Source organism: Phocoena phocoena, chromosome 3, assembly GCF_963924675.1.
Source record: "Phocoena phocoena chromosome 3, mPhoPho1.1, whole genome shotgun sequence".
In the NCBI taxonomy this organism is placed as follows: domain Eukaryota; kingdom Metazoa; phylum Chordata; class Mammalia; order Artiodactyla; family Phocoenidae; genus Phocoena; species Phocoena phocoena.
In genome coordinates this window covers 95,011,043-95,033,077 of record NC_089221.1, presented here as the reverse complement: position 1 = coordinate 95,033,077, position 22,035 = coordinate 95,011,043, and the positions used below count along the sequence as shown (strand labels likewise).

The 22,035-nt window shown below is 37.3% G+C and overlaps 2 protein-coding genes across 3 annotated transcripts in view; both read left to right on the top strand.

Moving 5' to 3' along the window:
* Nucleotides 1–7,631, top strand: part of CCDC112 (coiled-coil domain containing 112) — a 30,416-nt gene extending 22,785 nt beyond the window's left edge. Inside the window, exons 6-10 of one of the 2 annotated variants that reach the window (XM_065874702.1) lie at nt 332–722; nt 3,855–4,268; nt 5,710–5,805; nt 6,689–6,807; nt 7,021–7,631. In XM_065874702.1, the coding sequence (XP_065730774.1) occupies nt 332–722; nt 3,855–4,268; nt 5,710–5,805; nt 6,689–6,807; nt 7,021–7,051 (1,051 nt within the window). In that variant the 3' untranslated portion in view covers nt 7,052–7,631. The remainder of the gene's footprint in view (nt 1–331; nt 723–3,854; nt 4,269–5,709; nt 5,806–6,688; nt 6,808–7,020) is intronic. The other variant, XM_065874703.1, reaches the window with a different exon arrangement.
* A 3,410-nt stretch (nt 7,632–11,041) lies between these two features.
* PGGT1B (protein geranylgeranyltransferase type I subunit beta) overlaps nt 11,042–22,035 on the top strand; it is a 55,572-nt gene continuing 44,578 nt past the window's right edge. The window contains exons 1-2 of the mRNA XM_065874550.1: nt 11,042–11,191; nt 19,074–19,192. Coding sequence (XP_065730622.1) covers nt 11,052–11,191; nt 19,074–19,192 — 259 coding nt within the window. The 5' untranslated portion in view covers nt 11,042–11,051. The remainder of the gene's footprint in view (nt 11,192–19,073; nt 19,193–22,035) is intronic.

The window sequence follows — 22,035 nt, the reverse complement described above, 5'->3', positions numbered from 1 at the left end:
TTGTATGTAAACTATTGTTATGTATTTAATACTAGTCTTACGCAAAGGCAATATAAAACCTCTTTTCTTTTGCTTTAGGCTTTAGACTGCTTTTCATGTTTGAAGAGAATTTTCATTTATATTTGGACACTATAAAATCTCAAATAAGAATTTGAAAGATTGTTTTTTCTCTGAGGAAACTCTTTTAAGGCTTAGATTTATAAATGTTAATAATGTAAAGTGGAGAAGATGACATCAAAAGAGTTGGGAATAATAAAATTTGAAGAAAAATGAAGGGTTAATATGGATTGGTTTGTATCTTATTTTTCAAACTTTATTTTTAAAATCTTAGCTATGAAGAGCTTATTAAAGAAGAGAAGACAACTAATAATGAGTTGTGTGCCATATCAAGAAAAATTGACACATGGGCTTTGGATAATTCAGAAACAGAGAAAGCTTTCAGAGCAATGTTGAGCAAAGTTCCTGTAGGCAAAGTAACACCAAGTACTCTTCCAGAAGAAGTGGTAGAGTTTGAAAAATTCCTTCAGCAAGCAGGAGGGCGACAAGGGGGCTGGGATGATTATGATCACCAGAACTTTGTAAAGGTGAGAAACAAGCATAAAGGGAAGCCAGCATTTATGGGAGAAGTTCTTGAACACCTTCCTGGAAGAACACAGGATGAAGTTCAACAGCATGAGAAATGGTATCAAAAATTTCTGGCCCTAGAAGAAAGGAAAAAAGAGGTAATAACAATGATAATAGCTATTATTTGTTGTATATTTTTGTGTTCTAGGACTGTGCTAAACTCTTTAACATGTATTATTAACTTTACAACAACCCCATGAGGTATGTTACAGTTTTTCCCCCCATCTTATAGAGGGTGAAACTGAGGCATTGAGAAGTGAAGTCATTTTAGTGGAACTATAGTTGGACATCCTCAACATCCAGCATATCTACTCCAGTAAATAATACAGCGGGTCAGAAAACGTCTGACAGTGGGCAACACCCTCTGTGTCCACTAGAAGTGTGGGGAATGCAGATTTACCCAGGCTTTTGATAAAAGTCATCTTACCAGCAGAGGCCACATTATTTTCAACAGAAAATAAAGAGGCAGTAGAAAGAAAGCTCTTTGACTCAAAAGTTTCTTTTAGTTTTGGCATTTCAGCCTCATTGTTTATTTTAAAAGACTCAAAATTTTGGCAACACCAGAGTAAAGGGGTAACTCTTAATTGCAGCAAATACCTAAAAAGTTCCATTTTCGCAAAAATATTATTCTGGCTCTGGTTTAGATCAGGATTTCTCAACATTGGCATTGTTGACCATTTGGGCTGGATAATTCTTTGCTCTGGGGGCTCTCCTGTGCATCGTAGGATGGTTAGCAGCATCCTTGACCTCCACCCATTAGATGCTGGTAGCATCCCCTGAATTGTGATTATCAAAACTATTTCCAGACATTACCAGATGTCCCCTGGAGGGTAAAAATTGCCCCTGGTCAAGAACCATGGGTTTAGATAGTCTTAAGTCTGAGTCACTTTTTTGTAGACTTCAGCTAGATAAACTTTAACTCGATTGGTTTAACAAGAAAGGTATGACAATTCAACAAACAACATACCTAAGGAGCATTAAAGAAATATTTGATTGCACGTGTAGTCTAAAGTTTTAGAAGAAATAGCTGGCATTTGTTGTTGCAGTTGTTTCTGTCCAAAATAAGTTGAATGTTCGTAAGGCTGAGACTTGAAACTTTAAGAAAAACTTTGAAACATAAGTCATTTTTAAAAACTCAAAATAACAAGCAATTAAGAATTATTTGGGATTTTTTTCTCCACGATACTGAAAACTTGAGGTCCACAGGCCAGCAAAGTGGTCTGTGGACCAGCAAAGTCAGCATCACCTGGGAACTTGTTAGAATGTAGCAGGCCCCAACCCCAGACCTAATCTCAACTCTGGGGGCAGGGCCCCAAAATCTGTGTTTAAACAAGTACTCTAGGTTATTATGTTAACAAGCTAAAGTTTGAGAACCACCTCTCTAGGGAAAAGGAACAGACACAGTGCTTCTTGTAATGAAGGTAAACCACCTGGATTCCGGCTTTCTCTTCTTATTCCCAGCCACTCTGTTTCCTGATATCCGATGATTGATTGGATGTAGGGGTGAGGTAAGAGGGGGTGTGAAAGTGGAGGTGTCATTTACTGAAGTAGGACATGGTGGAAGAGAAGAGGGAAGTTTGGGGGTACAGCACCAGGAATGCAGTTTCAAATCTGTTGAGTTTAAAATGTTGAGTAGGAAATTTACCATTTTTATCTCCCACTTCCTTTAATATATCCTGTGTTTTGCCTAAATGAACATACTTATTTTCAGACATTCCATGAACTTTCTGGCCCAACTACCCTTGCTTATCTTGTTCTCACTTTTTGGAACCTCCTTCTTTCTTCCCCCTTCCACTATCAACCTGCCCATATCTGCCCAGATCAGATGCTGCTTCCTTTCTGCTCACTCAAACATAAATAGTCCGCTCAGAATTTCACTAGTACTTGTTTATACGTCTTGTGTGATGTGCGATGGCACATTCTGTATTCTAGTATTTATGTACATATCTCACCTCAAGCAATGCTGCTCAAACTTGGTGCATGGACTGGATGTTAGTTTGCAAACTATTCTGGTCTTCAGTGAGTTATCATGATTGCATGAGAATCAGCTACCCAGTAAGTACACTGTTTAGTTCAGGTGGCTGTTTTTTCATAGAAAACTTTCTCATTGAGGAAGCAGTACACTGATTTACATCCTGGCATGCATTCCTGATATTGTTGTGGACCGGTACTTTGAGTAGCACTATACTAGATGGCATTTGGTATTGTTTTAATCTTCTATGGTTCCCGTCACATTGTCTTGCGTATAGTACACATAGCATAAGGATTTATTTAATGAAAATGAATGATAGACCATAAGGAAAGTTGAGGAAATGATTTCCCAACTTGAGGGGAAAGTAATTCAGTGGATGTTTCCTTTATGGCAGAGAAGGCTGCTAGAATTTTAAATAATCTTTACATACCCATATATAAAGATCTGAAGCTATTTTACTTTTTACTTTTTTTTTTTTTTACACTTATGAAGCACTATGTGCCAGGCATTTACTCATTTAAACTTCACAACAACCCTGTTTGAGAAGTGCTGCCTACCACTTACAGATGAGCAAAATGAGGACAGAGACATTTAGCGGCTCGTCCAAGGTTACACCTAGTAAATGGCAAAACCAGGATTTGGTCCCAAATACCTGGCTTCAGAGTACATACTCTCAACTACCCCACTTTTAATTCCTCTTCTGATATTTTGACCAGAGATAGGTCACTCAGAAAGGATTCTAAGCCTAGAAAGAGGATTTGGAAGCAGAAGTGAAATGATCAGAGGAAAGGGATGTTTCCCCTGAACACAAATGAAGGAGGTAAAAGGAGGTAAAGGGGAGGAAGATACTTAATGAGGTGTTGTCCTTGTGTACCTGGGGATTAAAAGAGGAAGAGAAAGGCTGATAGAATAGCCATTATTCAGTGTTTTAAAAGATACATTAAATTTTTTACAAATAGAAATAGAAAAAACCTGCATTGGTTTAAAAAAACACTTTTAAAAACTAAGCAACTAGCATCCTGCATCACTATTCTAGAAAGAAAGATGGATTTGAGGTTGTATTTTAAAATGTTTTTGGTGGGAATTTTCTGGCAGTCCAGTGGTTAGGACTCAGCTCTTTCACTGCTGGGGCCCAGGTTCAATCACTGGTTGGGGAAGTAAGACCCCGCATGCTGCACAGTGTGGCCAAATAAAAATAAAAAATAAAATGCTTTTGGCTATTAAAAATATTTTTTCTTGCTATGTTTTAACCATTTAGTCTATTCAGAATTGGAAAACCAAAAAGCAGCAAAAAAAGGAGGAAATTTTCAAGTTAAAGGGAAAAGCAGAGAACATACCAATGCTTTTTCATAATAAACAGGAAGATAATCAAAAGCAAAAAGAAGAACAAAGAAAGAAGCAGAAATTGGCAGTTGAAGCTTGGAAAAAACAGAAAAGTATAGAAATGTCAATGAAATATGCTTCCCAGTTAAAAGAAGAGGAAGAGAAGGAGAAAAAGCAGCAGAAAGAACGTCAACGCCAATGTAAACTAAAATTGCTGCTAGAAACTTATACTCAGCAGAAGAAAGAACAGGAAGAATTTTTGAGACTTGAAAAGGAGATTAGGGAAAAGACAGAAAAGGCAGAAAAAAGAAAAACCGCTGCTGATGAAATTTCCAGGTTTCAAGAAAGAGTGAGTAAATACATTTCCTAAATAATTTTTCAGTGATACACATGGAGGTATTACTTCCAGGTTCAGTTCAGCAAAAATTAATTGAATCCTTCTTATATATCTGGTCTGGACCTAGCATTAGTACACCAAAATAAGTGGGCCACGCTCCCTGCTTTCTAGTAGATTATAGTCTACTGGGAAAGACTGGTGTGTAAATAGAGGACTTCAGTATAATATGGTAAACAGTGTGGTGATTGAGGTGTGGACAGAGAACTTTCGGAGGTGGATGTGCAAGAAGGAGAGCTTACCATAACTGTGAGTGTGAGGCAGAAGGTGATACTTGAGTTGAGTCTTGGAAGAGAAGAAAGGGGAAGGAAAGGGGAGATCTTTCTTAGTAGAGTGAACATGAATGGGCAGCTTGGAGGAGTGTAACAGAGTAGTTTGTGGGGGAAACTGTAAACACTTCAGTATTTTTAGGGCATCAACTGGGAGATGGGAACCAGCAGGAGACAAGGCTGGAAAGGTAGCCACAGGCCAGGCCATGAATGTCTTGTTTTCTCTGCCAAACTGGCTGGCTTTTCCCTATAGGTGATTTACTTACTAGTTCACTGTCCATCTCCCTACCATAATGTAAGCTCCATGAAGGCAGAGGTTTTGCCCTTTTTGTTCATCCTTTACCCTAGGGTCTAGCACATTATAGATACTCAACATATACTTAAAGGAATCAAGGTTATTGCTGAGAGGATTATAGATGATTTTAAACAAATGTATATAAGAAAAATCCTAATCAAAGAAAGAAGTTGCAATCTTATTATCAGACAGGGTGGAATTCAGTCCAAATGTATTAAAAAAGACAAGGAAGGGTACTTTAAAATGAAAAAGAGTACAGATGAGAGGTAAGTGCTATGAATTGTTATATGCATCAGAATACATAGGAACAACACTCATAAAGCAAAAAATAAAGGAAATACAAAGAAAAATAATAGAAAAAAAACACATTACTAGTGGGATTTCTTTTGGTTCATATATAAAAATCTCCCTAGATAACAAAAGATCCACTCCCCAAAAAGGCAAGCAGGTCACATAATTAAAGGCTTAGGAAAAAAAAGAAAACCTGTTATACAGAAAATATATGAGAGGTCTAAAACCAGACATATCTGTATTGATAAGTGAAAATAGGCTAACTCACCCATTAAAAGGCAGTTTTAGACTGAGCCATAAAATAAAACAAGAAACACCTAAAGAAGGTGATTCAGAAAGGATGTGCATGTATTACATTTATATTCAGAAAATAAAGCTCTTACCTTTTTTGGAAAAAGTTGATATTAAAGGAGTATTGCTACTTAAGGTAATTTAATTTTACTTTAAACTTTATTAAAGTTTACTTTAATAAACTTTGAAACAGATTCTAGCTAATTTTAATTTCTTAATGTTATCTTTTTTGTTGGTATATGTCTTTTAGGATTTACATAAACTTGAATTGAAAATTCTAGATAGACAATCAAAGGAAGATGAAAAGGCAGAAAAACAAAGAAAACTGGCAAAATTAAAAGAAAAGGTACTCAGTCCTGAGATTAATTTATTTTCATTGTTATTATCCTAATTCATGGATTTGTAAGGATACAAACATAAAATCCATTTTCTTTTTATCCATCTCCTTTATTTCACACTTATTTATTTACATATTACAAAAAATAACCTGGTACAACTTAAGCAGCTGTTGTTTGAATTCTACCATTTCACATTATAAGCACCTCATTTTCTTTTACCCTAAATTCCTTCACTCTTTTCTTCATTCTTCCTATATGAGCCTATATTTTAGACCTATAGCAGCTATGAGCATTGTTTAATTTCATTAGTCATAAAGATACTGGTGACTCTCATGGATAAAACAAAGGACTTACTGGTGTTTATTTATCTTAAATTTATCGTCTGGCTATATCACTATCATACTTTGCTGCATTACATTTCCCTCATGATAGAAATAGAAAAAAATACAACAGTGGAAGTAGAATAAAATAATTGAACTTGGGCTTCCCACCGCCTGCCAATGCAGGGGACACAGGTTTGTGCCCCGGTCCGGGAAGATCCCACATGCCGTGGAGCGGCTGGGCCCGTGAGCCATGGCCGCTGAGCCTGCGCCTCCGGAGCCTGTGCTCTGCAACGGGAGAGGCCACAACGGTGAGAGGCCTGCGTACCGCAAAAAAAAATAATTGAACTAGAAAAAACCCCTAAATTAACACTTTGTTAATAGATTGATATAATCCAAATTTTATTTTAGCTATATGAGCACAATTATAAGTTTACTGAAACGGTTTTATTTCTGTCTAGCGAATATCAAGTATTTTCCTTAAAACTGCTGTCTGTTACTAAGGATCTTACAAGTACAAACTTAATAGTTCATATAAATTAACTGGCACTCATTTTACTTCTGATTACAGGTTGAAAACAACATTAGTAGAGATCCCTCTAGAGTTTACAAACCTACCAAAGGTTGGGAAGAACGCACCAAAAAGATAGGACCAACAGGCTCTGGGCCACTTCTACATATCCCACATAGGTAAAAAGGAGTTAGAATGGGTGTTCACTCTGTAATAATTTAATAAACTGCATATAAATTGTATATATTTTATGCAGTTTATGTATGTATATTGTGTTTTATAATAAAAAGTTGATAAAACAAATCTATATACTTTTTTAAAGTTAACATTTAATCAGAACTTTAAAAAAATAACCTATATATTTGTAATTGCTCTTTTCTTCTTCTCCTTAGGGCTATTCCAACCTGGAGACAAGGAGTTTAGAAAAGAATATGGGATAATGAAATTGGCATTCAGTTGATGAGAATGTTAGCATATTCCGTTATAGGAGAGAGTGACTAACTGTGTTCTTGAAATATTACTAGCCTAGTCAGATTGATTATTGTGTTGCATGTGAATTGGCAGGTATTAAGTTCCATGAGGCATTGTCATTAGTATTTCCTGTTTATACTAAGAGGGTAATTAATGTACAAGTTGGCCTATTATTGATGTAAAAGTTCCTTGAATAAGTCTATGTTAGAAACAGTATTTCATTTAAATACTTAGAACATTTGAAAGATACTTTGTTTTTGTCACTGCATAGCAAAATAAATTGAGACAATCTTAGAGTAACATTTTTAAACCAAAATTGTAAGATTTATAACTTGGAGCTAAATTAGCCTGAGTAACAAAAATGTAAAGTTTCTTTTTTTGAGTTATGAAATAAGTTGGTACTTTTTCTAAGTTTAACAAATTGGTAATTTGTCAGTTACTACATTTTTGTGTACCAAATATTTTGTATTTGTTTGAAGCATGCTTTGTTTTATATAGAGAATATTTATTTTAAAAATATGCCTCTCATCTCATATATACCCTATTATTTATATTTAATCTTTTTGGTTTCCTTTAGCTATTCCAAATCTCCTTTCAGCCTTTCTGGACTCCACACATTTATAAAATCTTGTGTCTTTCACATCTTCTTGGCTGATGCAGTTTTCTTTTCTGCTTTGTTTGCCTCAAAATATGAAAATCTTCTGTTTTGAAACATTATCTGAAATGAGCTGGCTTTAGAATACTATGATTTCTCTTAGTGGTATTTAAAATGTTTTAAAATTGCTAGACTAATATATTTGGTCAAAAGAGTTAATTTTAAAATTTCCAAACTTTCGTAAATGAAAACACAATTTAACGTAATTTGACTCAACTTTTCATATTAAAAAAATCTTAGTTCCTAACTTTAATTAGTTCCCATCTTATAGGAAAGGTATCATATACATAATAAATATAGAAACTCATTTCTTATAACTTTTATATTAGAGTATCTTTAATTGTAATTTGATACATTTAGGTCAAATGACTCAGAAATTTGCTATGAGTAGTAGTCAAAACCTTTTCATATTTCAAAGTTAATATTCAAAGTAGATGGCCTCCAAATTATGGAAACTGAATTCTGATTATACAATTATTGGTGCAAAATGAGAGAATTAATATAAAACATCCTTAATCAGGAATGCCCATTTCATTTATTGTACTTGTTCTCCTTAACTTTTTAAAATGATTTGAGGCAGTTTAGAAATAAAACAAAGAACAGGACAAGGAAATTTAAGAACAGAATTGAACAGCAACAAGATACAGAAAAGTAAAGGTTTCTTATACATTACTTTCTAACGTGTTGCTTTTTGTTGTACACAAATACAGCTTTTAGTTTCCTGTATCTAAGGTAAGCTTACTGGGTGATATGGTTCTTATAGCTTTTTGTTTTATTTTTTGTTTTGTTTTTTTTTAATAAAAGTAATTATGGAAGTATTTTGAAGAAGCTAGTCCTTCTAACTGAATCTATTGATAAAATAAACGAGGAATTTATCATATGGATCCTTTGTATAAAGGACGTAGAATAAACATAATTAATAATGTCTACAGTTACAGGCTCATAGAAGAGATGTCAAATAAACATTTCTTTTACCAGATTAAAAAGTATATTAATAAGAAATTTAGAAAAAAACACTAAAGGAAAAATGTTATAAAGCACCCATAATTCCACTACCCTAAGGTAATTTCTTCCAGAAATACACCTACATATTTTAAATAGGTAGTCTTAGAATACATTTTAGGTATTACACTGTAATCGCTTAACATTACATCACATATTTTTCTGTTTCTGTATAGTTCAAACATTATCATTTAATGGATAAATAGTATTCAATTTTATAGATACTCTATCATTCCTATACTTTGAAGACTTGTGCTATTTATACTTCTTAATAATGTATACTTCTTATACTTTGAAGACTTGTGCTATTTATACTTCTTAATAATAATGTAATAATACTTCTTAATAAATAATGCTATTTATACTTCTTAATAATAATAATGTAGAGTGACATTTTATGTAGGGGGTTAGATTCTGTCACATGTATGTCAAAAATCTTGTATGGTCAGAATCACCCATGAAAAGGTGGGTGATTACTTACCTAGGAGGTATATTATCTCTCAGTGAGTCCACCATAGAAGTATTTCCTCCAGATTTGGATCAGATTAGTGGTTCTTGGGCTGAGAATCAGATGAAATATTGGCTCCCCTTTAAGGGCCAGGTTGAATAGGATTGTCTTTCTGAGCTTATATAGAATGTGCATAATTGATTCTAGTAAGTTATATGTGTGTGATGTAATTTCACTTTGAACATCTTCAGACATTTTGTGGTGTATATGTGTAAGTGAGAGAGAAAGATCTTCATCGTAATAATGGAGTGAAAACTCCTCTAAACTGGGCATACCTAAAGGGCAAGGACTGTTGGCCTCTGTATTTGTAGGGAAGCACCAAGGACAGCCCTCTGCCCCTACCTGGCAGTTGTTAATGCAATATTTGTTAAAGACATGCAGGAGTACCTGTGAATAATTAGTTACTAGTACCTAACATTATGCAAGGTGCTTTGGATTGGTGAATTAGGATAACTCCAGCCCACATGGTATGTTTTTTAAGAAATACATTTTCGGGCTTCCCTGGTGGCGCAGTGGTTGAGAGTCCGCCTGCCGATGCAGGGGACACGGGTTCGAGCCCTGGTCTGGGAAGATCCCACATGCCGCGGAGCGACTAGGCCCGTGAGCCACAACAACTGAGCCTGCGCGTCTGGAGCCTGTGCTCTGCAACAAGAGAGGCCATGACAGTGAGAGGCCCGCCCACCGCGATGAAGAGTGGCCCCCGCTTGCCACAACTAGAGAAAGCCCTCGCACAGAAATGAAAACACAACACAGCCAAAAATAAAAAAAAAATAAATTAAAAGAAGGCTCAACATTTGAAAAAAAAAAATACCACTACTGTTCTAAAATAAAATTATTTATAAAAAAAAAAAAAAAAAAAAAAAAAAAGAAATACATTTTCTAAGAAAGCTAACAATTGAAATTATGCCCAAACTTCTATTAGTTGATTATAAAAACCAAGTTCAGGCCTGATCCTTGCGTGGATTTTTTCCCCCCAAGACTGAATCGTAAACTTTTAAAGGGAAGAATATATGGTTGAAGCAACTTAAATCCTTCTTTTTGAAGAAGGAAAAAAAAAGCTAGAAGCCTATGTTATTTCATTTTTTTAGCATATGCGTAGAGAACACGTTGCGCATATTTTCCGTTGCAAATTGATCCAACATTGATGCTGGATGACACATTGACTCAAGGAGTAAAATCTTTGTCCCGTAAAAGCAAATGATACAAATCCTCGCATGCGAGTGAACAGGGAGTGTGTGTGTGTCTGTGTGTCGATAATTATTTAATAAGCATTTGGTTATCCCCATAACCAAATAATTTAATTTGTAGATTGAGTTTCTCCATCCATTCAGCTTAAAACTGTGGCCTTCCAAAAATGAGTCTGTTGGCAAATTTATACTGGCCCATCTCCATTTTCATATGTACCACCTTCATGTTCTTTAGGGACTTACTTTTCTCAAAGCGAACTTGAAGCTACTGACCTTGCACTTCCTCCCAAATATCGAAGATAAAAGTTCTGGAAGGATTTATGGATTTGTGGGCTGAATTTTACAAGGCTTGCGAGGTGTTTCCAAACCTTTGGAGCTTAGAGTAGAAAAGGTGGGGTCGTGCGCTACCTACGGAGAAATGGGAGGGAGAAAGCGCCGCGTAAGGCCTTCCGTTGACAGCGTGTAGCTTCAATCACCGAAGTGGGAAGCGGAGGGCGCACTTGCCCTCCCCACCCGACCCCCAGGTGTTGCCCCTTGGGTTTTCTTCGCGCCGCGAGCCAACTGCTTCCGGGTCGCGGCGGACGTCGTTTCCGTAGCAGCATGGCGGCCACGGAGGAGGAGCGGCCGGCTGGGAGTGGAGAGGGAGAGCGGCTGGATTTCCTACGGGACCGGCACGTGCGGTTCTTCCAGCGCTGCCTCCAGGTCTTGCCGGAGCGCTACTCTTCGCTCGAGACTAGCAGGTAACTGGTGGCCACAGTCAGCAAGGCCGACACAGGGCCCGGCCCCCCGGAAAGGCGCTGCGGAGCCTGATGGCTAAGTGGGCGCCCGCTGAGGGCTGCGCCACCGCCCACCCGGCACTGCTTCCCCTCCCGGGCCGGGCTGCAGTCACCCTAGCTCCCGCGAGCTACGGCGAGAGGGCTGGGGCGAGCTGTAAGTCGAGGGCTTTTGGAATCTACAGGTTTCGCCCTTTTCACTTCTCAACCATGTTTTTGTCTCAACTTTGAGCTTCCTTTTTACCCTGCTCCGAACCTGTGAGCCCCTTGGCCTCGCTTCCGAGTATAAACAGAAAAAGACAAAGGGTTTGTCATCGTATTTTACCTAAATAGCCTCTCCAGTGCTTCCCTTTCGTCCATAAAGTCATTAATTCTTAATTGAATGCCTGTATGGTGTTCAGTGTATAGGAGCGGTAGGGAGCCTCTAAGGTTTGCGTAGATAAGAACTTTCCAGGAATCGGGAATCTAATGATAGGATTGGCGAAAGAGGTGCAGTGTTGCTGGAAGCAGCCTGTTAAAGTTTATTTGCAATAGCATTGTGAGTTGGGGTGGTCTGAGGACTGTGATCTGGCAGAGGCTAAGAAACTGTGAGTTAGTCATTAAGAGTAAACGTCTGGGGATGAGAATAACGAAAGGAGGCGGCGATCTTTGCTTTGCACTGTTGTGTTTTGAAGTGAGACTCCAAAGCTTCATGGGACTGGCTTGGAAGAGAGAGCCAGTTGGTTTTGCTCTGATCTTTTCCGTATTTTCGTAACTGAGTCTGTGGTGTATTTTGAACACTTCAGTTTCGGAAGTTTTATAGATTACTTTCGCATACATGGTCAAAAGTATTTATTATGGTAGGTGCTGGAGGACAGCTGAACAAGACGTACAGGCAGTTTCAATAGGGCAGGTTCCTAACCCGGATTTCCTTAGAGAGACCTTCCCTAATCACCCTTTCCAAAGGAGACTACTTCCAGTCACCACCTGAAATTATATATTGATGATACCCTTCTTTCACACAGGATTGTAGACTTCATGAAGGCAGGATTTTTGTCTTTCTTGTTTACCTCTGTAATACCAGGGCTGCCCTGTCCAATTTGGTAGCCACATTTGGATATTTAAATTTGAATTAATTAAAATGAAATAAGATTAAAAATTCACTTCCTCTGTTTCCAGTAGATACCACTTTTCAAGTGCTCGGTCACCACATTGGCCTGTGGCTTTTGTTTCTATCTCAACATTTACGTCATCTCAAAAAGTCCTACTGGACAGCATTGCACTAGAACCTTGAATAATATCTGGCATAAGAGAAGGCAATACGGACATATTTGTTGAATAACTATTCCGAGCTGAGCCCTGAAGGATGAGCAGATTTTTGCTAAAGAGTGAAGCATCATTTATATTCCTTTCTCCATCTATGTATATTGATTGACTAGCAGAGCCCATACCTCGATCTAAATTAACATTTGCAAGACTCAGTCATTGATTGTAATGATATGGGATGTTTAGAAATACATTGATAAATCACATATTTTATGAGGATTAATTTTATGTTAATTTAAAGCATTTGAATAAAGAAGAACATCCATCCTATTTTGACTGTTAAACAGTTGAACTTTGCTTGTAGCTATCACAGGTCTGTGGTTGCATTTTCAAAATGCTAGTGTGTTTGGTCTATAAAATTCAGCAAGGACAAAATCATACAGACTAACGCGTGTTGGCAGTAAACTGTAATCCTGCTCGCAGCATAAATTGTCTGATTAAACAACTAACTTAACAATAGATTTAATAACTTAGTATGATCTTAGGATTTACACCAGGCATTGTATATTAGATAATAGATATGTAATATCACACTGCACTAGTTTAAGAGATATTAATTATATCCTTTTTATGCCTCATGTTTGTCACTTAAGTATGTTTTATCATTTTGGTTTTTTTTAATGGCTCAATTCATAACCACATTTAAGATAATATGCACATACTGGGTTTTGTGGTGATTTTTTTAAAGTTTTTCAATTTTTCTCTTTCCTGATTCACATTCTTTACTTTCCTTAGTTCAGCATTAAGTCCTTTTGTGGTGTATGTGACTCATAATTGACTTTAAGACGCTTGTGGAGAACCTCCAACTTTTTAAGCAAAGGTGACTGGTCACGAAATTTTTACTAATAGAGTTTTAAGATAAAACAATGTATTAACTGAGTCATAATTCTTAGCTAGTATCATAGTTCAATTCCACAAGCATTTATTGAGGGGCTACCATGTATCTGGGTATGGGGATAGGTATAAAGCAATGATTCAGGTTTTCCTGTGTTCATTTCTTTTTACTGATAGATGTGAAACAGCTGACTCCTAGGAAGGCTGATATTGAACTAGACGTTTAGACCCTTATTTTCTGACCCACCATTTTGACAAAATTATTCTATTTCCCTGTTTCTTTTAGCCCGATCAATAGAATAATTTTAATTTTTCTAATAGCGGTGGCTTTATGAAAATTATAAGGTATACTGTTTGTTGATTCACTCGAGGTTTTTCTTTTATATTAACTTCTGAAAAGTGATGGTTACTAGTTAACTCAAGTGAATATAGACCTTGGATTGTGAGCTTTGTCAGTTAACAGGTTTCTTTTCATGAGTGGCTTAGAGAGCTTTTTGGTTATGTGATGTTGTTGTCATTTGTGTTTGGGCAGTGGGCATTAGAGTAGGCCTTTTTAAATTGGGGAGCAAAATATTGACCATTTTCTTTTATGTTATTTTTACAGACCCAGCTCTTCTAGAGGAAGGGTTTAGATGATTTTTCCCCCCGCCCCCAAGACATTCACAATCTTTCTATTCTGGTTTCCTCCGTATCCCCTTTGTATCCTGTGTTGTAACCATTGAGCTGCCTACCAGCCAGCAACTTCTCTGTCCTTTTGTTCTCTCCATTATCTGAAGTATATCACAGTCTGGCAGTGTGTCTCTCGAAGTGTGTTGGTGAGGGAGGCTTTTCATCAGTGATAACAGAGTACTTATAAAAATACACATACCTGAGCCCCTCCCCAGATCTACTGCATTCGACTTTCTGTATGGGCCTGGGAGTCCAGGTTCATAACAAGCATCCCAGGTAGTTCTGATGCACACTAAAGTTTGAGACGGTTTGCCTAATAGGAGAAACAAAAGTACAAACAGATTATTTAATACAACAGTGCTTCCCAGCTCTAATGTGCATATGAATCACCTGGGGATCTTGTTAAAATGCAGGCTCTCGTTACATAGGTCTGGGTAGGGTCTGAGATGCCGCAGTTGTGACAGGCTCCCAGGTGAGGCTGATGCTGCTGATCCCCTGGCCCACGGTGATATTGTTTGCACGGTGATTGTGATATTCACAGGGCATTCCGGAAGCACCTAATCAACCTGAAGAGAGACTCGAGGAAGAGTCTGAGGCTTCCTGGAAGAAGTAACCCTGGAGCTAAATATTAAAGAATGTGTTGAGTTTTTGTGTGGGTGGGTGGATTATAGGCAAAAGGACAATAAATAAAGGCAATAAAGATAGATAAGTGAGTATTGAGTGGGGAAACACCAGTCAGTTCTCTGACAGTTGTTCAAAATGTAAGGCAGGTGTGGTAGGAATTTAGTATGGAGAGGTAGACATAGGCTTTCTTTGCCATGTCAAGAACCTGGGAATTTGATATTATGTAAGTGACGGGCAGTTGCCAAGCAGTGGATCTTTCTGGTTAGATATGCATTTTAGAGTGATCATTGGATTTGAGATTGGTTATTGTATCAAGTGGGACAAAACCAGAACCAGGGGCACCAATTAGGAAGCTGTTGCAATAGTCCAGGAGTCAAGTGCTGGGACAGCAAAATTAGGGATAGAAAGGAGGGGATGAAGAAAGAAGGAGGAGTCCCAGAATTCTAGGGTTGGAACTAGCAACTGGTCTAGAGAACAAGAGGCAAAAGGAGCAGATTTAGAAAGGAAGAGGATGTTATCTGTAGTAGCACTTAGAAACATCATTTAGTTTACCTGCAAATTGATCTGTTGGTGAAGCAACTTGATTGTGGGGGTGGGGGGGGAGGGGCGGTGGTGGGGATGTTACTTGTTCATCCGAGTAAGATAAACTTTTTATATGTACTGTCTGGAGGAGGAGAAGGGGCAGGAAGACATGGCTTAGTTCAGTTTTTCAGAGTTCAATTATAGGGAAAAGAAGAAAGGAAGAAAACAGACAGATGCTCTCCAAAGAAGTAATAAAGTAAAAATCACTTCACTGGCCTGATTTTAGGTGCATGCATTGGCAAGATTACCCCTCTAGATGCCTGAACCAAGGCAGGTTGCCTAGCAGTCTCTGCCCCAAGCAGCAGTCAGCTGGGCACCACAAAACCCTACATTATTTCTCCCAGAGGCCCACAGCCCAGAATTCCTTTTTATTCCATGTGACTTATTTAATTCTCTCCCTCTCGGTGTTTTAGGACTACTTGAGAACTCTAGTGTGGTCAGAAGAGGAATACTTTCTTATTATCCTTAGAGGAAGTCTGGATGTTTGCTCCAAACTGACTTCTTGGTTCTGTCTCCCAGCCACTGCTGGGTGTTTAACTTGATAAACAGGCTTTTCACTATAGTGTTGTTAATCCTATAAACCTTAGTCTAAACTGCTCTGAGTTGAAAATGCTAGACCTCGAGAAGCTTTTAATAGTTAAGTATGCAGGACTTCAAAATAGTTTACCATCGGATGACTGAATTCTGGTGTTTGCATCCATACCGTGGAGCAAGTAAAACAAAAAAACAGATCATTCAGGTATCTCTTATATACAGATAACAGTATGACTTTAGAGGAGAGTTTCTAGACCTTTTGGGCCAGACACTTCTTTGTTGACTGGGGCTGTCTTGTGCATCATAGTACATTTAGCAGCATCCCTGGCTTTCACCAACTAGATGCCAAATAGTACCCTTCCCTAGTGGTGAAAACCAAAATTGTCTTCAGAATGTCCGCTGGGGAACAGTATTGCCCTAGTGGAGAATCGCTGTGCTTCTAAAGCCTGGCTGCCCTTTAGAATCATCTGGGAAGCTCCCCATCCTCCACCCCGTCCCCACTTACCCAAACACCAGGTCCCAGACCCTACCTTCCATCTAGAATTTATGATACCTTTGTCGTGGAGTAAGGCCTAGGCCTCTCCTGGTTTTGGTGGTGGTGTATTAAGTTGTTTGTTTTTAAGCTGATTCTAATTGCACCACATTTGAGAAACACCCCTTGGGCTCAGAATTCCTTGAGTAGTTTTTATTGGTTATCTAGCATTGAAATCTCAAGTTACTTGAATTCTTTGGACTTTCTTATCTTGAACTAGAAAAAGAGATGGACTAGATAATTTCTGCTTTTAACTTAGGAAATAATACCTACTTATTTTTATAGCCCTTTGGATATGTTTTCTTACAACATGTTTTAGTAACAGGAAGATGATTGTTTTATCAACACCTCATGTTGTTCCTCACTTTTATCTCTTCCTTTTGCTTTTCTCTGTAATAATGATTTAATAAACTAAAATATTAGGTGCTTAATTTTACCAGACTGTCGTCATTCACTTTATAGATTACAGCCAAACTGAACCCTATGATAGCTCTCCAGGAGGGCTAGATGTAGTATTGCAGGTCTTTTATTTGTTAGGTAATTCAGTAAATTGAGTGCATAGCATGCACAAGGCAGACCTTATCTCATGAAACATAATTAGCACCAAGAGCAGTGATTTTCACATGTGAGTACTGTTAGGTAGAAATGTTCCCCATGTCTAAAATATTTTGTTTTGGAGAAGAGCAGTTGGGGGGATGGTGGAAGTTGCCAACTAATGAAAAGGCCTGTATAGTGTAAGTTAGTCCTGTCCCTTCAAATCAGGGAAATACTAATAATAATAGCTTCCACTTATTTAGTGCTTGCTTTTGAGCAGGTAAGCACAATAACTGTGTGAAGTTTAATGATTTACAGATAAGGAAGCTGACTTAGAAAAGGTTTGGTAACCTAACCAGATTACATATGGCTAGAAATTGACCAACCTAGGATTTGAGGCTAGCTCATTTTATTGCAGATCTGGGCTCTGAACTACTGCTTCCCACATAAAGGTGTTCCACTGTCCTTAATTTATTCCTGATCTTATCCAGATAAATCACCTCCCTAATTCAAGTGGATTTCAGTGAGTTGTTAGAATTAAATTGAGATAATATATGAGAAATTTCCTAGCCCAGTGCCTAATACATAGTAATGCTCTCTCGATAATGTGAGTTTCCTAAAATGTATTGTTCTTTTTTTCTTAATTTTTTTTTGTTGTTGTTGTATGCGGGCCTCTCACTGTTGTGGCCTCTCCCATTGCGGAGCACAGGCTCCGGACGTGCAGGCTCAGTGGCCATGGCTCACAGGCCCAGCCGCTCCGTGGCATGTGGGATCTTCCCGGACTGGGGCACGAACCCGTGTGCCCTGCATCGGCAGACGGACTCTCAACCACTGCGCCACCAGGGAAGCCCTAAAATGTATTGTTCTTGAGTGTACCAGTATCTCAGTTTTAGTTTTTGCCTTTAAGCTTTGGTTGGAATTAAATTGCTCTCTGATTTCTCCTCCTGTTATCTAATGGATGCCAGCCTTTTCAACCAGGGATCAGAGAGAGAATTATACCCTTTAAAAAAATGAGTGACTATTTTCTCATTTCCCCTAAAGTTGGTAATACCATTCTAGATGCAGAGAAGTTAATTATATACAGTGGTTGCCTTAGGGCATTAAGGCTTAATTTTCTCTTGGAATCTCTGTTTAGAAGGTTATAGAATGCATCAAGTGGCTCTGCTAGAAGATTTTAGACCACATAATTTGAAGTATTAGTTTATCAGTGTTACTCATAAGAATTATTAGAATATGGAAACGAGATAACCATGCTCAATCAAACACTGTAGAATGCATCTCAACAGGAAAGGAAATATATGAAACCAACTCTTTAAGTAAAAAGCTACCACTAAGGGGACTAGTTTTTATACGAAAGCACAAGGCTTAGATTTCTGATTTAGTGCACAATCTTGGAGGGGAAAGATATTGCTTTATAGTGTTCCATTTCATCAAAAATGTTCGTCTCGGGCTTCCCTGGTGGCGCAGTGGTTGAGAGTCCGCCTGCTGATGCAGGGGACACGGGTTCGTGCCCCGGTCCAGGAAGATCCCACATACCACGGAGCGGCTGGGCCCGTGAGCCATGGCTGCTGAGCCTGCGCGTCCAGAGCCTGTGCTCCGCAACGGGAGAGGCCACAACAGTGAGAGGCCCGTGTACAGCAAAAAGAAAAAAAAAGAAAAAGAATGAAGAAAAATGTTCGTCTCTAGGAAAATGGAAACTGAAATGCATTTGCATTTTTAAAAGTGTTCCTTATTCCCCAAAATTCATTATAAATTTTTTCCAAGGGGTCACATTATTCATAAACAAATTTGAATAATGATAGATTTATTCTAACATCCTTAAGAATTAAGCACCAGCTACAAGCATAATTGCTCTTGGCAAATCAGTGAGAATTGAGATTTTTATATATTTTCCACCTTTTTGGCCTTATATATACTGATTAGGTGCAGGGAATTCTCTTTTTCAAATCTACTTTTAGCCTTCAGGTTGCTCATAAACTGGTTTCAGTGAATTCATGTATACTTCAGATGAGTAGGGTTGATTTCTTAACCCTTAAATGTCCCTTTATTAAAAATTAAAACAAAGGTTTGATTGATACTATTAACTTATAAGAATAAATTGGTTTTTTCGGCTTTTGCAAGTTGGGAATATTGTTTAAATTATTGTAAAGTTGGAATGAGTTTATTATTTTTCTGAACCAGAAAGACTTCATTGGTTTGATAGTTAAGATGGAATTTTATATTTTTCTCTTTTAGATTGACTATTGCATTTTTTGCGCTCTCTGGGCTGGATATGTTGGACTCCTTAGATGTGGTGAACAAGGATGATATAATCGAGTGGATTTACTCCCTGCAGGTCCTTCCCACAGAAGACAGTGAGTGAGTTTTTAGCATTTTGTTTTTAGTGTGACTAGTTGTACCTGGCATAACATGTGTTGCACTCGGAAATCTTAGTATTTGTTCCTAAACTATTAACATATTTTATTCATCTGTGTTTTCCTTGTAACACTCCCTTTCTGTTCAAACACAGTGATGACCAAGTCTAGTTAGTCATTAATCTTTGGAGAGAACAATTTAGCGATGTCTAAGGTTGGATGGAGATTCACAGCTGTACACCATGCTGTGTTGCATATTTCCATGCTCACGACTGCTTGCTGAGCAGTATTGTAGTCCATATTTATGTTTGATTAGTTTTGTAGCATTCACTCTATTTTTCATTCCCAACCATTCTTTTTGTCTCTTCAGTGAAAAACTCGTTGCTGTCAAAAAGTTTCATTCCAATCTCTTGGCCATTTTTCCTCTATAAAGTTCCATTAGTATTTCTTTAATGGTTTCTTAGAGCTCTTATTTATACTTCAGTCATTTTTATGCTTCTTAAAACTTTATACATTTTTATCAATTAAATAAATTCTCAAAATTCATAAATTATTGATCAGCTAAATACACACAAGTTTTATAAACTCTGTTGTTCACTCCATTAAGTGTAAAATACCTAATATCTATTTAACTTATAAATGTTAGAAATTCTAACATTGAATTGAATTAGAGCAAGCAGATAAACTCACAGAAAATCATGCAATTTTTGTCTGTGGTCACTACTTACCTTTCTTTTAAGAGTCAGCATTTATAAATTAACTGTGTGGTTCATTGGTTGGAGTAATCATGTATAAATCTCACCCAGGTGAACTTTGGGGAAATAATAAGCTAAAGCTTTATTTAGAAATAAAGTGCTTTGATCTGTTAGCAGATGCTGTTGGACATGGTTTGTGGCTTTCTACTTTATTGTTCTTGAAGTTTGTAGTTTTTTTTTTTTTTTTTTTGCGGTATGCAGGCCTCACTGCTGTGGCCTCTCCCGTTGTGGAGCACAGGCTCCGGAGGCGCAGGCTCAGCGGCCATGGCTCACGGGCCCAGCTGCTCCGTGGCATGTGGGATCTTCCCGGACCGGGGCATGAACCTGTGTCCCCTGCATCGGCAGGCGGACTCTCTCAACCACTGCGCCACCGGGGAAGCCCTGTAGTATTTTTTAATACATAATTTAAAAATTCTGTGCCTGTTGATGAATTCTTGTTAAAAAATGATTAAGCATTTTTAGATCTATCAGAATTTTATTACATATCTAATCATTTTTCACCAACTACATGAAGCAGCATATATGATATATTGCTGAGTAGTTATAGATTCTAACATGTTGGTGAGTAGGATTTATTGAATGTTTTGCTAACAGTACTCTGCTAAACCTGTGGAGAGGGGCTGTGATAAATTACAAGATATGGTTCTCATTCCCTGAGAGCTTGTGGCTGCAGTGAGGTCACAGTTCTAGTCACCTACAAAATGGGAATAATTTGTATTTTCCTTTTTTAATCAGGATTTTTTTTTCACTAGTTTAAGTGAAAGTCTGGAACTTTTAAAAAACTTAGATATTAGACAGATGTAAGGTAGTTTTGTTATAGATTATGTATAATTTTTATTTACTAAAAATACATGTCCTAATCAAATTATACATTGTATTTTCTTAAATATATTTCACTGATTCAGATATGAAATTATACACTGTGGTACATAGGAAAGCTATTGTTATAAGTTTTTGTTAAAATATATATTATTTTTAAAATTATTTATGATAGTCATTTCCTTGGAATAAAATAGCTATTGTCTCTCTAGAAATGTAGGGACCATAGCATTTTAGTGAGAGACTCATGCTATAGGTTACAGTTACCAGAACACTAGTCACTTATTCACTATGCTTCCTACTTTCTGTCTTTTCTTATATTTTTATCTACCTTTAAGGACTGTTTGCCAGCTCCAGCTAATTAATATCCATATTCTTTTTGAAGCCTTCTTACTTTTCTCATTATTTGATCTTTTGTTGTGAGAGCTTTGCTGTTATCTGGACTTTCATATTATCCCTAATAATTGTGTTTGCTACATACTCACTAGAACGGCCAAAATGGAAAATATCAAATGTTGATGAGAATGTTGCACAACTGTAACTACTATTTTACAACTACTATTTAGCAGTATTTACTAAAACTGAACATATGTACATTCTATGAACCAGCAGTTCTACTCCCTAGCAGGTATCCAACAGAAATGAAAAAATGTATTCACTAAAAGATATGTACTAGAATGTTGATATCAGTATTTTTCACAGGAGTCCAGAGTAGGAATATACAAACTACCCATCATTGGTATAATAGATAAATGATATATTATAATTCACACAATGGAATAGTATACAGTAATGGGAAAGAACAATTTAGACCTACATGCAGAAATTTGGATGAATGTCACAAACATGTTTTGAGATAAAGAAGTATATAGTATATTATTCTATTAATACAAAGTGAAAATGTAGGTAAAACGAATCTGAGCTTTTGGGGCGTGACAAGAAGGAAGTAGGATGGGGCTTCTAGGTTGCTGGTCATGCACTTTTTCTTGAGCTGAGTGCTAGTTATACAGGTGAGTTTACTTTGCAGAAGTTCATTACTTGATGAAAGTTAACTTTGATGAAAGTTAAAAATTTTTTTGAATTAGGGTGTACTCACCATCTCTTAAGATCCATCAGAATTCTCTTTCCCATTGTACTTCCAACTACATGGACTTCATTGGATTGAAGCCCATTGCTAATTTTTAAATTTTTTTAGTCATTGTTGCTTAACTGTTGCTTAAAATATTTTTGCTTACATCTGAATTGTAAACTTCTGGAGGGCAGTGAATG